This window comes from Sander lucioperca, chromosome 16, assembly GCF_008315115.2.
Source record: "Sander lucioperca isolate FBNREF2018 chromosome 16, SLUC_FBN_1.2, whole genome shotgun sequence".
Taxonomy (NCBI): Eukaryota; Metazoa; Chordata; class Actinopteri; order Perciformes; family Percidae; genus Sander; species Sander lucioperca.
In genome coordinates this window covers 30,009,958-30,025,285 of record NC_050188.1, presented here as the reverse complement: position 1 = coordinate 30,025,285, position 15,328 = coordinate 30,009,958, and the positions used below count along the sequence as shown (strand labels likewise).

Here is a 15,328-nt window from a genome sequence, read left to right as displayed (position 1 = left end):
ATGTGTGAGTGAGTGACTGGTGGAGCAGAAAAACCATCTGACAGAAACTCCTTAAAGGAGAAAACCAACTCTCACACAGTAAAGGTGTCCAAGTGTCTGCTGGTTGATTGACAGCTGTGTGGTCCCTGTCCTCTAATCTGATTGGTGTCTCCTAGGTGATGTCCGTCCCACCCTGACGGTGCTTCCCCCCTCCAGTGAGGAGCTGCTGAAGGGGAAGGCCACGCTCATGTGCCTGGCCAACAAGGGCTTCCCCTCAGACTGGAGTCTGGCCTGGAAGGTGGACGGCAGCAGCAGCAGCAGCAGCTGGGAGGAGAGCAGGAGCCCCGGGGTGCTGGAGAAGGACGGCAAATACAGCTGGAGCAGCACCCTGAGGCTCCCTGCAGACCAGTGGGAGAAGGTGGGCTCTGTGACCTGTGAGGCCACCCAGGGCTCCCAGACTCCACTCTCAGAGACACTGAGGAGAGACCAGTGTTCCCAGTCCTGACCTGACTCACTGGGACTCTGCTACTGGTTTCACTCTGATACTGATCTCAGTCTGTAACTCTCTCTCTGTTTATCTCTTACCCTCACTCACTGTCTAATTACATTTTTCATTGATAACGTGTGTTGCATGTTTTAATTTTGATTATTTTAACACAATAAAGTACTTTTCATCAAATCAGTTGTTTTCATGTCTGTTAATGTAAAATAAACAAATAACGTAATAGTCCCATACATCTAGAAATGTTAAACTCAACTGAGTTTAATGTAAAACTTCCTGGAAATTTCACCAAAAAAATAAATACATAAGGTAATATAATAGCATGTTTAATATATTTTGAAAACACAAAACTAATCAGATAATCATTAATGTGACCCAGACAAGATAGAAGTAAATCCATAATTTATTCCAAATTCTTTAAAGCTTATGTGACTTCAGAAACTGCTTCATTGGAGTAATTTTAAATTTCTTTTGTAGGAAAGCTGATTATTTCACTATTTTTAGGAAATTCAGATATACTATGTATCTCATAAATGAAGTGTTTAATATGTTGAATTGATTTTAGATGTGTCTATAGAGTATCATGAATCTGGGTAAACTGCAGAGCCTGAGAAGAAATAATTGCACTTGAATTATAAAGTAGGATATCATCAGCATATTATATCATTGAAAATAATATTATCAGCTGTGTGATCTCAAATTATCACCTTACATGTGCATTTCACTATCAACACAAGTTCATTAAAAACATTTAATGTCTGAAGGTGTGTTGGAAAATAAATTACATAAATTTCAAATTGTATTTGAATGTTAAAATTTACTTAAACACTAAAATGGAAATACATATTTGATTTCACAGCTAAACAAACTGGCGTTGGCTTTTTTAACTTATCTACTTTTCAGATGTAGTTTGATCTGATTTTAAATACAATGTTAACTACACTTTTTCAACAAGATTACTATTATATCTTACTATAGTATGAGTAATATTTCTTGACATTATTCTGTTATATAGACTTCAGTATCAGTCAAACTTCTAAAGTGTCTCTGTTTCTGTAGGTTTCTGCAGCTGTTCATTCAGATCAGTTCCTCTCCAGCTGAGGAGGTTTTTGTACGACGTTGTATCACTGTGTGAACGGGAAGCTGTTATCCTGCTGACAATAATAATCTCCTGCATCTTCAGTCTGAACTCCACTGATGGTCAGAGTGAAGTCAGTTCCAGACTGAGTCCCACTGAAACGATCTGAAACTCCAGACTGACGGGTTTGAGCATTATAAATCAAGAGTTTGGGAGATTCTCCAGGTTTCTGAAGGTACCACTGTAAGTCATTGCTAACACTTGAACTGGCTTTACATCTGATAGAGACAGACTGTCCTGGAGCAACAGACTGAGATCCAGGAGACTGAGTCAGGATGATTTCTCCTGATGAACCTGGAAAACATGAAAAAGAGCAGAAGGGTTATTGAGACAAATCCAGCTTGGAGAAAGATGATCAACATCCAAACAGAAGAGTCTCATTTCTTTAACATGGAGAAGAGATGGAAGAAGGTAAATGCTGCTTGTTCCAGTGTTTCTCCATCATAGCAGAACATCATTGAGGTGAACCTGGTTGCATCCTGAAGCAAAGTTTTCAGAAGAGAGTCTCACCCTGAACAAGGAGCCCCAGGGTGGCCAGCAGTAGAATCAGTGACATCATCATCATGCTGCCGGCGTGTCAGTGTCTCTGAAAGTCCTGGACAGTCACTGATCAACACTGGCCTCTTAACGGCTGGGAGCAGAGAGGCAGGACACATATGCAAACACACAGAGTCAGTGAACTGTAGCTGTCCTCAACATGTCATGCTGTTTCCCCCTCAGTGCTGAGAGCATGGACCTACATATTTACATATTCACATGGAGAGGATATTGAAAAGTCTGGTAGTAAACTGGTCCAGTGACTTGTGGACAGTTTTGTTCTGTTTTTCCAGTTTGTTATTATGGTCTTTTTTTGAAAATGATTAGTTATATTAATATAAATGCAGGTTGGACAAGTTTAGGTGTTTGTAATGTGAAGATTTCACCAAGTAAAGCAGTGATGAGTCTTTATAGAAGGCTGAGTCCGAGGATCTCAGATGACATGCTCGAGAAACTCCAACCAGAAGTTTTTGACATTAAAAATACATTTTCGTTCTTCTCCTGAATCAACGCTATTAATTCCCAGCAAGTCGATACTTCATGAATGCATCATTACCTAGATCACCTTACAGTTTTTTCCGACTGTTTACACACAAAATCTTTTCATGTCAAACGATATTTTAAACCTCTCACTCAAAGTGTAAAACTACACAGCAAATCTCCAAAACCATGAGCTATTTCTCAGCCTTTCACTCAGTTTTCAATCACATAAAACAATTTTTTCAAAACATTACACACAATTCTCTACCTAAGACACAAAAATCTAACAGGAAGTGACTTGCTTTTCTTTTCCAAACACAACCAATCAAAATGCTACACTTATTTACCAGGACACACACACACTCCTCACATGTACAAACACATTATGCTTAACTGAACACTAACCAATCACTGCTTTAGTATAAGCCTATACAGAGGTCAAAGGTCAGATTACCTGTTTTGAACAATGGATGCCAACAATAGACAGAGAGCAAGGGGAGGAGGAGGGAGAGACAGGGGACAACAACGAGGAGGAGGAGGAGGAGGAGTAAGAGGACAAGAAAGAAGTAGAGCCATCTCTGATGAGATCAGGGCCACACTTATTCATCATGTGATCAACCACGGATTGACCATGAGAGAAGCCCATCTTGAGTAGCTTTACAGTGGCGTCCATACTTCAAATCCTCAGAAATGAGAACAGGCATGCAACTATCTAATGACTATTACTGCATTAGAAATCATAAATCAATCAGACTTTGTTTTGCACAAAGTGCATACAATCCCCGACACACAAGCATGCACAAACACACACACACACACACACACACACACACACACACACACACACACCACACACACACACACACACACACACACACACACTCTCTTTATTCTAAAAATGATACCTTTGGTTTACATCAGCGGTTCCCAAACTTTTTTTCCTGCGCACCCCCTTCTATGTCCCAACCGGGTTGGCGCACCCCCAATCCCCACTTCAAAAAAAAAACGCAACAAAGCTTTGTTTTATCGCCATATAAAGACTCATGTTTAATCATGCGCAAATAACCAGAACACGCATGACAATAACAACATCAACAAAGTTTCAATATAATGCAACAAAGCTACGCACAAGCTTCCACTTTTAAGAGGACAAGTGACAGACACAGGCTCAGTAACAAAAAGCACGGTTATTTTCAGCCGCGTAAAAGAAACATTGCAGCAATAGGCTAAGCCTATTAAATGACCGTGGAGCTAGCATCATCATCATCATAACACAACGGTTATGGAAATTAGAACGACAGTACATTGAATTAAATTGCACAGGAATCACGTCCAATATTTTTGCCTCTTTCTCTCCAATCATACACTCCACCATCTCTTTGGCCGCTGGCAAACACATGTCTTCGGCAATTGTGTGCGGCAGCCCCTTTCCCTACTCTGTAACTGAGCAGATATGAAGCCCGTAATGCGTCTTTCGTAGACTCAACGCATGAATGAAACTGCATTTTTTTGGCTTTTCTGCAACTCCTCCAACTTTGCTTTAAAAAATGTAAGGGGCTTTTGACTTAAATTGCCATGTTTCGTGTGCAGGTGACGACGGAGATAAGACGGCTTCAGACAGCTGTTTGCTAGAACTTCACTGCACAACACGCACTGAGGCTTCGGGCAATCTGTATCGCCGATCCAAGTGAAGCCCAGACCCAGATAATTGTCATCATACTTCCTTCTTTTTTTTCTCGTCTGGTGTTCACCCTCATCACCTCTTTTTTTGCCATCTCCTTCCCTCCTCTTCGGTTTCCTCCGGCGCATCTTCTGACTCCCGCTCATTTTCTTTCTCTGTTCTCTCTGTCTCTATTGCCTCCAAATCCTCACTCTCTCTTGGTCCCTCTCCTCCTTTGTGACTAACAACTTTATCATAAGACGTCCCACTTGACAGTTTCCCTGATTTCAGCCAGTTAAGCATATTTATAATATATATGGAATGAATGAAACGAGTTGGCACGCATATAGCCTAGCGGCTGCAGTGCATAAAAAAGAGCAGTGCGTAGAAGAAGCAGCTGTCTTCTTCTACGTTTCTATCAAAAACTAATAAATTATAGTTTTTTTATTTAAAATAAAAGCGATTACAAAGGAAATGTTTACTGTTCATGTTTTTTTATTGTATGGAAAAATCCCACTTAAAAAAACAGACAGCCATTACATTTTTCCTCTCGCGCACCCCCTGGTGGCAGCTCGCGTACCCCTGGGGGTGCGCGTACCACACTTTGGGAATCCCTGGTTTACATGTTTGTACTTTTGTTTTCTTGTTTCATACTACTGTATACAACACTGTGCTACTCTTACAAACATAATGTTTTGCCCGATAAATATTTTCTGTCTTACTGTAACATTACATTGTTGTTTCCAGTGAACTTCCAACCACTCTCAGCAGATTACTTTCTCTCTAGAACATTGTAAATGTAGATATAAGCCTATGAAAGACAAAAGAGCTTTAGATTTAGAACAACAGTGTGTACATGGTACATCCAAAAATTTACTATTATGAAAAACGTGTTCTTCATTTGATGCAAATGCTTCATTTTGAGATGTGTTGATGGTATTTTGAATGCAGTGTTTAATCTTGAAGGAGATGTGAGGCGTTTTGTGAATTGTGTGTAGAGTTTTTCAAAAAAGGAGACATAGTTTTGAAAACGTGTGTAAGCTGTTGGAAAAAACTGTAAGCCGGTCTGACAGACTGCAGACAGCATATGCTGGAGACAAACATGAAGAAGTGAAGTTATGTTGCTGAGTGACAGTTGGAAATGATGACACAAAAGATAATTTTGTTTGCGTATGACGACTACATGGTGGCAAAAAAAATATGGCAATATGCAAAACATTTGTGTCGAATATATTCAACATCTTCCAATTTCTTTTTTGACATTTGAAGCAGCTGTTAACCTGAAATATAAGAAAAGTAAATGACTAACGTTATAACAGAGAAATCTTGGGGTAACCTTAGTAACAGAAAAAGCACAACCTTGTGGGTGAATGAAACCGTTTATTCCTTCGTTGATGTTGTTTTATGCAAACTGTTACGTTCTCTCTCACACACATGCAGACACAGATTATTCCTCCATAAAGTGAGTAACTTTACTATAGAACTCTAGGACCTATTTCTGGCAGACTGCCACACTATGTTTGTGTTTTTTCTTTTACATTTATCTTTTTATTTCATTTAGACATAATACATTATGAAAGTATTAAACTGCTGTGTCAGTGTTATTACGTTCAGTAGCACGTGATTAAACTTATTTTATTAATGCCTTCATGATTTGTGCAATTTATATGTACTATTACTCTGTTGTCTACATTTGAATATTTCATTATGACTTGTTAAAGAACTCTAAATACAAAGTGTATGACTTGGGACTTGACTTGGGATTTGTTAGTCTTGACTTGGAACTTCAGTGCAAAGACTTGAGACTTACTTGTGACTTCCAGAACAGTGACTTGGTCCCACCTCTGAAGATCATGTGGTATGATTGAAAGATCAACAGCTACTGGATGGATGTTGTGAAGAGATTGTTTGCTGACTCCAAAGTCAAGAATGATCTCAATGTATTTGTTGGGTTTTTTATTTGCTTGTAGGAGAAATTGTGTTTTTGCATATACTTTATATAGATGCAGATATAGGATTTCTGTTTTACTATTTGTATGACTTCCAAATTGGCTCCTGTTGATTCTTTGGCATGAATCAGATAAGAAGATGAGAGTATAATGTGATATGAATGGATGGTGTCATCTTGAGTTAGCTGTGTGATTCAGCTGTCTGTGCTCTCTCTGCAGGTGATGGTTAGAGCAACTGGGAACAGCTGAGGATGTTCCCAGTAGCAGGAGGTTATTTAAGTCTGGATGCAGTGCAATAGAAATAATAATATAAAATAATCATATTTTGCAAAAACTTGATGATGGTGTGTCTCCCTCTTGTTGTGGCCACTTGAATCAGGTCGTGTGTGTGTGTGTGTGTGTGTGTGTGTGTGTGTGTGTGTGTGTGTGTGTGTGTGTGTATGTCCTCAGTGAAGTGTATCAGTCTCTGCAGTAGCTTCCAGCTGCAGCAGTCAGTTCAGTTTCTGTTCAGTCTGACTGAGGGAGGTTTTTGTACGACGCTTTTTCACTGTGTGAACACATCCTGACTGTTGATTTCATGATAACTCTGACAGTAGTAAACTGCTGCATCTTCAGTCTGGACTCCACTGATGGTCAGAGTGAAGTCAGAGTTTGATCCACTGCCTGTAAAACGATCTGGAATCCCTGATTGTCGAGTGCTAGCATAGTAAATGAGCAGTTTAGGAGTTTCTCCATCTCTCTGTTGGTACCAGGCTAAATTGTGGTAGCTGCTCCCATCATCATCATCAACATAACCATCAACATCCTGACTGGTCCTACAGCTGATGGAGACGGAGCCTCCCAGAGCAGAGCTCACTGCTCCAGGCTGAGTCACTGTGACCTGGCCTCTGGACTCTGAGGATACAGAGACAAAAACATAAAGCAGCGTCACGGTTTAGTCGTCTTCATTTCAGAGGGACGGATGTTGATAGAGCAGAGGAGTTTGATTCTCTGGACTTTACCTGTGAAGCAGCAGCAGAGGAGAGTCCAGATGAGGACGGAGATCAAAGTCATGTTTTTGATGAGGAGGATTTCTGTGTCTTCTGTTGTCATGAAGGACAGCTGTCAGTCATCCAGTGTTCAACTCTTAGGACTATAAACTCTCCCAGAGCACTGGAGCATGGTGCTGCTGATGCAAAGTGGCTCTCTATGGAAATGCTCTGACTGACTCCAACATGGACAGGGTGTTTCCTCTTCAGTGCTGAGAACACTGACTTTATAAATTATTCATGATATAATGCATAAAGAAATTGAGAAATTGGATTGGTTTACATTGGCAATTTGGGTTATGTTGATTCTGTTGAATTACTAAAACCTGTTAAACTGCATAGTCTTCACCACACAGCCAATGTGCATTTTTGTCCTCATTTGAGATCCATACTGCTCTACTAAGGCAAAAGACCTTAACTCGCCAGAGTGTGAAAGTGAGAAAAATGACTTTAAAGTTATCTTAATGTCCTGACAATTGAGTTATATGATATTGTTATTGTCACATTTTGTAGTGTATGCCTGAATTAATCTAGCTACAAAAAAATGTTGAACTCAAATTTGACCTTTGACCCTTTTCCAGAAGTCACTGTATTCTGCCTTAGCATTTCCCACAAAATGACAATTGGTCATATCAAGGCAAAAAACCTTAACTACTATTTTATAGCACAATGTTATGATGACAATGATAACTTTCCCTTAAAATGTAAGTAATATTAACCCTATTGGACTCACTATGATAAAAATGGCTTCACATTTGTCAACATCATATGAAAATTATATATATACGTTTTTTTTTCTGTATTTCATACTACCACACAGGCAGTCACATGATTGATTCACACACTCTCTCTGACAGATGTCAGAATTAAGAATGAGCTTGTTTTGATGTTTTAATGCATATAAAGCATGTTCTTCTGTTTGGATATGAGGCAATAATTTAGACTCACTGCAAGAATGAAGACGTGAACATAAAGATGGCGTCATTCACGTGCATATTAAGTAGCCACCTTGGTTTGTTGTGGTCTTATAATAGCCTACATCCATAGATGCTCCAGCAGAGACGATGGTTAGTTTAGTCAGCAGTTAAGTTTACAAGAATTTGCCCAAATTTCAAGATTTGTGGCAAACTAAGATAAACAGTTAGACTACAAACCGACAGCTTTGTTTTACCTTGTTTGTCAAAATTTGCTATTTAGAGTAGAGTAGAGCTGTTTGTGTAAACAGCGCGGTGGACGAGAGAGGACTGCCCAGACAGAGATTGAAATATATCACTTATACATGTGTAAGCCTGTAGACAGGTGAGTGGTGTTGATACGTATACTTTTAAGTTTTATTGTAGCCTACTTACAGTCACGAGCGTAGCGGTATATTTCCCAGTCAGATACATGTGCTGCGTGTCAGCGTCGTCCTCTGCTGTGTGTGTGTGTGTATGTGTGTGTGTGTGTGTGTGTGTGTGTGTGTGTGTGTGTGTGTGTGTGTATTTGTATTTGTATGTGTATGTGCAGCGCAGGCATGGCATTTACAGAGTATACCTTAACTCAATTTCAGCATTCTGAAGCGCCATGAAACAAAGAGAAAGAACCGTAACTGATGTTACGGTATTCTGCCTTGGCTTCTCTACGTTTTTTTGAAGTTACGGCAAAGACAACACACAATTTTCTCCCCAAAACAATACAATTGACTCAAGATATTTGTCCACAAGATAAAGCAGATTTTTAATGTTCCAAAAATGACAATAACTAATTTTTGACCAAAATTGAGTTACGGTCTTTTCGCTTAGCACGGCAGCATACACACAATTACTGATGTGAAATGTAGAAATTAAAATAATACTAAACGACAGATTCTACCAACAAGGATCTGTGTACTTGTTTTATTGATGTAAAATCTTTTTTTCAGGGTTGACAGAGAATGAGAGAACACTTGTTTGAGTATGTCGACATTTCAGTAATCAGCCCTAATGCAGAACATCTGTTTCCCTCAAACAAGCCCTGACAAACATGAACAATGTGTGACACAGAGGAACAAGTCATTATGATTAATGACCTTTCTCACTCTTTGTCACAAAGACTTTAAATGATTCTTGGTATAACATGTGATGTCATGTCTTATAGAAAACCTTTGACTTGTTTTAAATATAAAAATGTATATTTTTTGTGTAGTGGCACTGTCCATAACTGCCACATCACAGTGGGTTTGATAGGGTCTATTTCTTTGATAGAAAGTAGTTCCGGTAAAAAGTGTTGATGGTGAAGTCTGTTGAGTTTCCAAAGTAACCAGGACATTATTTCTACAAAGGAAGTTGCTTTAAAATCTTTCAAGTATATTTTTTGAATTGATCACTATGAACACAATTCACGTCCACTATATTTGGGTGACAGCATAAGTGTCGGTACATAAAAACAGAATATCTGCACGGCTCCACACATATGAGCAGGTCAGAATATATGTTCTGGAGTTCTTGTAATTTGGATGAAGTGTTTAAATGCTTGTGTCTTTTATTTCTCTTGGTAAGAGCATTTACTGAAGTAAAATATTTTCATGAACTCCAAACTGTGGATTTAACTTTTCTGTACATGTAAAAGAGGAGTGAGTGGAGCAAGAAAAGCTGCTGCTGATTTGATGACGTGTGACTCTGAGATGAGAAGTCTGAGATGACCAGATGATGCATTTCTTGATGGAAGAAACCAGGAGTTCAATTTACAATGAAATAAATCATGGAGGTACAAGATCTCCACTGTTACTATTGTCTACTCAATCTTTGTTAATACAACTGTAGTGATGTGAATTTACCTTCTGATTATCAACACAGAAAGAGAACTCTGTAGTCTTTACTATCAAACAAGTGTGTGTGTGTGTGTGTGTGTGTGTGTGTGTATGTGTAAAAAATATGTTGTTAATATTGTAAAGTTATGTTTTGAAGTCGATTTTATTTTATTTTTTAATTACTTTTAGTATTCATGTTTTTATTTCTCCTCCTTTATCGTGGAGACTAACTCAGAGCAGCTTCACTAAACATTTCTTTACACATTTCTGTCAAACTGAAATTTAAATGACTTGAAGTGTGGAAAAGATAAAACTGAAAAACTGTTCTACAAGATTAATTTTTAATTTTCCACATCAATGATAACTGTTTAAAGCAAATGAAGATTAAAATATTCAAACAATTGAACAGAGCAAAGATAAAGATCGGTATTTGAAAATGTGCAACATCTCTTTACTGTGTCATGTATTGTTTCAAAGTTTGAAAACTATTTGAACAGTTTGGTAATGATGATCAAAATCACATGAAGAACATTTGATGTTGTCAGCTCATTTTCTGGATTTGTTTCTATTCCACTAATACTTTAAAGTCATGTATAGTTAGGTTGTTCCAGTGTATAGTTTGATATATATCAGCTCATTGTGTAGATGATTCTCTCTGTGCTGATTTACATGAGAGGCTTCTTAAAGGGAAGTGAAACAATGTGTGAGTGAGTGACTGGTGGAGCAGAAAAACCATCTGACAGAAACTCCTTAAAGGAGAAAACCAACTCTCACACAGTAAAGGTGTCCAAGTGTCTGCTGGTTGATTGACAGCTGTGTGGTCCCTGTCCTCTAATCTGATTGGTGTCTCCTAGGTGATGTCCGTCCCACCCTGACGGTGCTGCCCCCCTCCAGTGAGGAGCTGCTGAAGGGGAAGGCCACGCTCATGTGCCTGGCCAACAAGGGCTTCCCCTCAGACTGGAGTCTGGCCTGGAAGGTGGACGGCAGCAGCAGCAGCTGGGAGGAGAGCAGGAGCCCCGGGGTGCTGGAGAAGGACGGCAAATACAGCTGGAGCAGCACCCTGAGGCTCCCTGCAGACCAGTGGGAGAAGGTGGGCTCTGTGACCTGTGAGGCCACCCAGGGCTCCCAGACTCCACTCTCAGAGACACTGAGGAGAGACCAGTGTTCCCAGTCCTGACCTGACTCACTGGGACTCTGCTACTGGTTTCACTCTGATACTGATCTCAGTCTGTAACTCTCTCTCTGTTTATCTCTTTCCCTCACTCACTGTCTAATTACATGTTTCATTGATAAAGTGTGTTGCACGTTTTAATTTTGATTATTTTAACACAATAAAGTACTTTTCATCAAATCAGTTGTTTCCATGTCTGTTATTGTAAAAGAAACAGATATATCTGTCTTAATAGTTACATAAATCTAAATGTAAAACTGCCTGGAAATTCCTCGAGAAAGAAACTATAAGGTAATATAATAGCATGTTTAATATATTTTGAAAACACAAAAGTAATCATAGAATCATTAATGTGTCCCAGACAAGATAGAAGTAAATCCATCATTTATTCCAAATTCTTTAAAGCTTATGTGACTTCAGAAACTTCTTCATTGGAGTAATTTTAAATTGGTTTTTGTAGGAAAGCTGATTATTTCAATGTTTTTAGGAAATTCAGATATACTATGTATCTCATAAATGAAGTGTTTACTATGTTGAATTGTTTTTAGATGTGTCTATAGAGTATCATGAATCTGGGTTAACTGCAGAGCCTGAGAAGAAATAATTCAAGAAGAACTTTTGGTCTCAGTAAATTTGGTGCGTTTTTGAGTTGCATGTATGGGAAAATGTGTTTTTGCATAAACTTATATAGATGTGATTATAGATTTATTTATTATAATTTTTTAGTTTCAAGTTGACTCCTTGATTTTTTCGGCTTGAATCAGATAAGAAGATGAGAGTATAATGTGATATAAATGGATGGTGTCATGTTGAGTTAGCTGTGTGATTCAGCTGTCTGTGCTCTCTCTGCAGGTGATGGTTAGAGCAAACTGGGAACAGCTGAGGATGTTCCCAGTAGCAGGAGGTTATTTAAGTCTGGATGCAGTGCAGCCCTCTCTCTGGCTGACTCTCCACTCTGTTGTCCTCTCACGCCCATCACACAATACTAACTTCACTGATATCAACATCCCATCATTGAATTACGAAAGTCAAACCTAGAAGTTCGTGCTTAAAAGCAATACACGTTTGGGACAATGATGGCATTGATCCATTAAAAGGATGTTTTTACTGCACTAACTTGGACTTTCCATAGCTGGACTTAGAAGAAGCAACAGACACTAATACTGATTATGTAACATTTTGTAGAGAAACGTGTTAATCAGACGTCTATAACTTGTATCACAACAATAAATTTATATTTCCAGAAAATTTAAAAGAGTAAAAGAAAAATTAAAGGTGGTAGTGTGTAGAAAAACAGATTTAAAAATGGGGATGTTGGGCCACGAGGAAGGATCCCAAAAAAACCAACGCAAATAGGAAAGGAAAGGAGGAGGGAAGGAGAAATTTGAAAACCACTGCTCCACTATGAATATGAAAAAATATGGGATTCCAAGAAATGTATGACAAACCTGGCCACCGGCTAAAAATGTCTTAGTGTTCTAATGAGGAGGAAAAAGCAGATGAATAAATAACTTTTATGCAAGGTTTGAATTAGCTGGTTCTAGTAGGATAAATAGAGGCTCTAGACTCATACCGCACTGAATCCCCCAAAAATCACTATTGACCAGCTGTTGTACAGAGTCTTTTCTCACCCACCTGCCTAGGAAGGCTGCTGGACAGACGGCATTTCTGGGTCTCTGCTGAAATGATGCAGCGTAGAGCTGCAGAGGCCTTGGTCATATTTACCACAAGTTCTGGACTAACAGTTGTTCCTTCCAATTGGAAAAGCTTATGTATTATCACTGTCCTAAAAAGGAACAGGACAACACCTTTTTCTGAATGTTAAAACTGAGATGTTGCAAATAGATGTAAATATATTTAAATTTTAAATAGCAGATAAACTAATGTCTATGCTGTGTCAGAGTTATTACGTTCAGTAGCATGTGGTAAAACTTTAAAAAAAGGCATTTGTGATTTGTGTAATTTAAATGTAATATTTCTCTGTTGTCTACATTTTAGGATTGCATCATGACTTCTTAAGGACTCGAAAAACAAAGTGTATGACTTGGGACTTGACTCGGACATACAAAACAGTGACTTGGTCCCACCTCTGAAGATCATGTGGTATGATTGAAAGATCAACAGCTACTGGATGGACTTTGTGAAGAGATTGTTTTGTCGTTTCCGAAACCAAGAATGAACTTTTGGTCTCAGTGTATTTGTTGCGTTTTTGAGTTGCATGTATGGGAAAATGTGTTTTTGCATAAACTTTATATAGATGTGATTATAGATTTATGTATTATTTTTTAGTTTCAAGTTGACTCCTTGATTTTTTCGGCTTGAATCAGATAAGATGAGATTGTAATGTGATATGAATGGATGGTGTCATCTTGAGTTAGCTGTGTGATTCAGCTGTCTGTGCTCTCTCTGCAGGTGATGGTTAGAGCAACTGGGAACAGCTGAGGATGTTCCCAGTAGCAGGAGGTTATTTAAGTCTGGATGCAGTGCAGCCCTCTCTCTGGCTGACTCTCCACTCTGCTGCAGCTTTGCTCCTCTCCCGTCTGCTTTAGTTCTCTACTCTGCTCCTATCAACCTTTACAACACACATATTTACCACTCATGCACATCACACAATACTGACTTTACTAATACCGACTGCCTATACATTAGTTAAAGTTAACCTTTTAATTTGGTTTAATTTTTTTTAAATAATTATATTTTGCAAAAACTTGATGATGGTGTGTCTCCCTTTTGTTGTGGCCACTTGAATCAGGTCGTGTGTGTGTGTGTGTGTGTGTGTGTGTGCGTGTGTGTGTGTGTGTGTGTGTGTGTGTGTGTGTGTGTGTGTGTGTGTGTGTGTGTGTGTGTGTGTCCTCAGTGAAGTGTATCAGTCTCTGCAGTAGCTTCCAGCTGCAGCAGTCAGTTCAGTTTCTGTTCAGTCTGACTGAGGGAGGTTTTCGTACGACGCTTTTTCACTGTGTGAACAACCACTGACTGTTGATTTCATGATAACTCTGACAGTAGTAAACTGCTGCATCTTCAGTCTGGACTCCACTGATGGTCAGAGTGAAGTCAGAGTTTGATCCACTGCCTGTAAAACGACTTGGAGTACCTGATTCTCGATAAGTAGCAGAGTTAATGAGCAGTTTAGGAGTTTCTCCATCTCTCTGTTGGTACCAGGCTAAACAATCGTAGCTGCTAAAACCATAAACATAAACAGAAACCTTCTGACTGGTCCTACAGCTGATGGAGACGGAGCCTCCCAGAGCAGAGCTCACTGCTCCAGGCTGAGTCACTGTGACCTGGCCTCTGGACTCTGAGGATACAGAGACAAAAACATAAAGCAGCGTCACGGTTTAGTCGTCTTCATTTCAGAGGGACGGATGTTGATAGAGGAGAGGAGTTTGATTCTCTGGACTTTACCTGTGAAGCAGCAGCAGAGGAGAGTCCAGATGAGGACGGAGATCAAAGTCATGTTTTTGATGAGGAGGATTTCTGTGTCTTCTGTTGTCATGAAGGACAGCTGTCAGTCATCCAGTGTTCAACTCTCAGGACTATAAACTCTCCCAGAGCACTGGAGCATGGTGCTGCTGATGCAAAGTGGCTCTCTATGGAAATGCTCTGACTGACTCCAACAGGGACTTGGATTACTCTGATGATGCTGTTCATCAATGGATCAATCACTTTATCAGAGTATAGTAAATGTTAGATTTAGGGTCCCATGGACCTGCTGGAACATTTACAAGAAGTATTTTATTCCCTATGTCATACAGCCATTGAACACAGAATGACTCCATCAGGGAACACTTGTTATTTTATAAGATTTGCTTTCCTGTATTATTTATAGAACTTATCTGCTGCTACCTGCCCATTTACACTATTGTATATTGTATTCTGTATATTCTGTATGTTTTTAATGGTGTGCTGTGTTATGTGCATTATATTTACCTTTGCTGTACTTTGGGAGAAGCCAAAGACAAATTTCCACTGAGGTGGACAATAAAGTCAATCTAATCTAATGTCTTCTGTCTTATTTAGAAGAAGAGAAGAAATTATATACATTTAACATATATTAAAACATGCATTCTGGAAATCTGCAGCACTGTGTTATTGTCAGTTTTCTTTTTATCTGACAAGA

At 39.1% G+C, this 15,328-nt stretch overlaps 1 long non-coding RNA gene and 4 gene segments (V, D, J or C); 2 read left to right on the top strand and 3 right to left on the bottom strand.

The window, feature by feature from the left end:
* Positions 1–484, top strand: LOC118493401. The segment is given in 2 exon segments: positions 1–4; positions 156–484. Coding segments are annotated over 2 exon segments (333 nt in total).
* Positions 485–1,505: 1,021 nt separating this feature from the next.
* Positions 1,506–2,243, bottom strand: LOC116046426. The segment is given in 2 exon segments: positions 1,506–1,913; positions 2,130–2,243. Coding segments are annotated over 2 exon segments (363 nt in total).
* A 3,082-nt stretch (positions 2,244–5,325) lies between these two features.
* Positions 5,326–7,309, bottom strand: LOC118493341. The gene is made up of 3 exons (XR_004895319.1): positions 7,247–7,309; positions 7,048–7,139; positions 5,326–5,337 (listed from the first exon to the last, which is right to left on the bottom strand). It is a non-coding gene; the product is annotated as an uncharacterized LOC118493341 (long non-coding RNA).
* LOC116046435 lies at positions 6,168–11,220 on the top strand. The segment is given in 3 exon segments: positions 6,168–6,191; positions 10,728–10,731; positions 10,895–11,220. Coding segments are annotated over 3 exon segments (336 nt in total).
* Positions 11,221–14,162: 2,942 nt separating this feature from the next.
* Positions 14,163–14,670, bottom strand: LOC116055661. The segment is given in 2 exon segments: positions 14,163–14,506; positions 14,614–14,670. Coding segments are annotated over 2 exon segments (396 nt in total).
* Between the last annotated feature and the right edge of the window lie 658 nt (positions 14,671–15,328).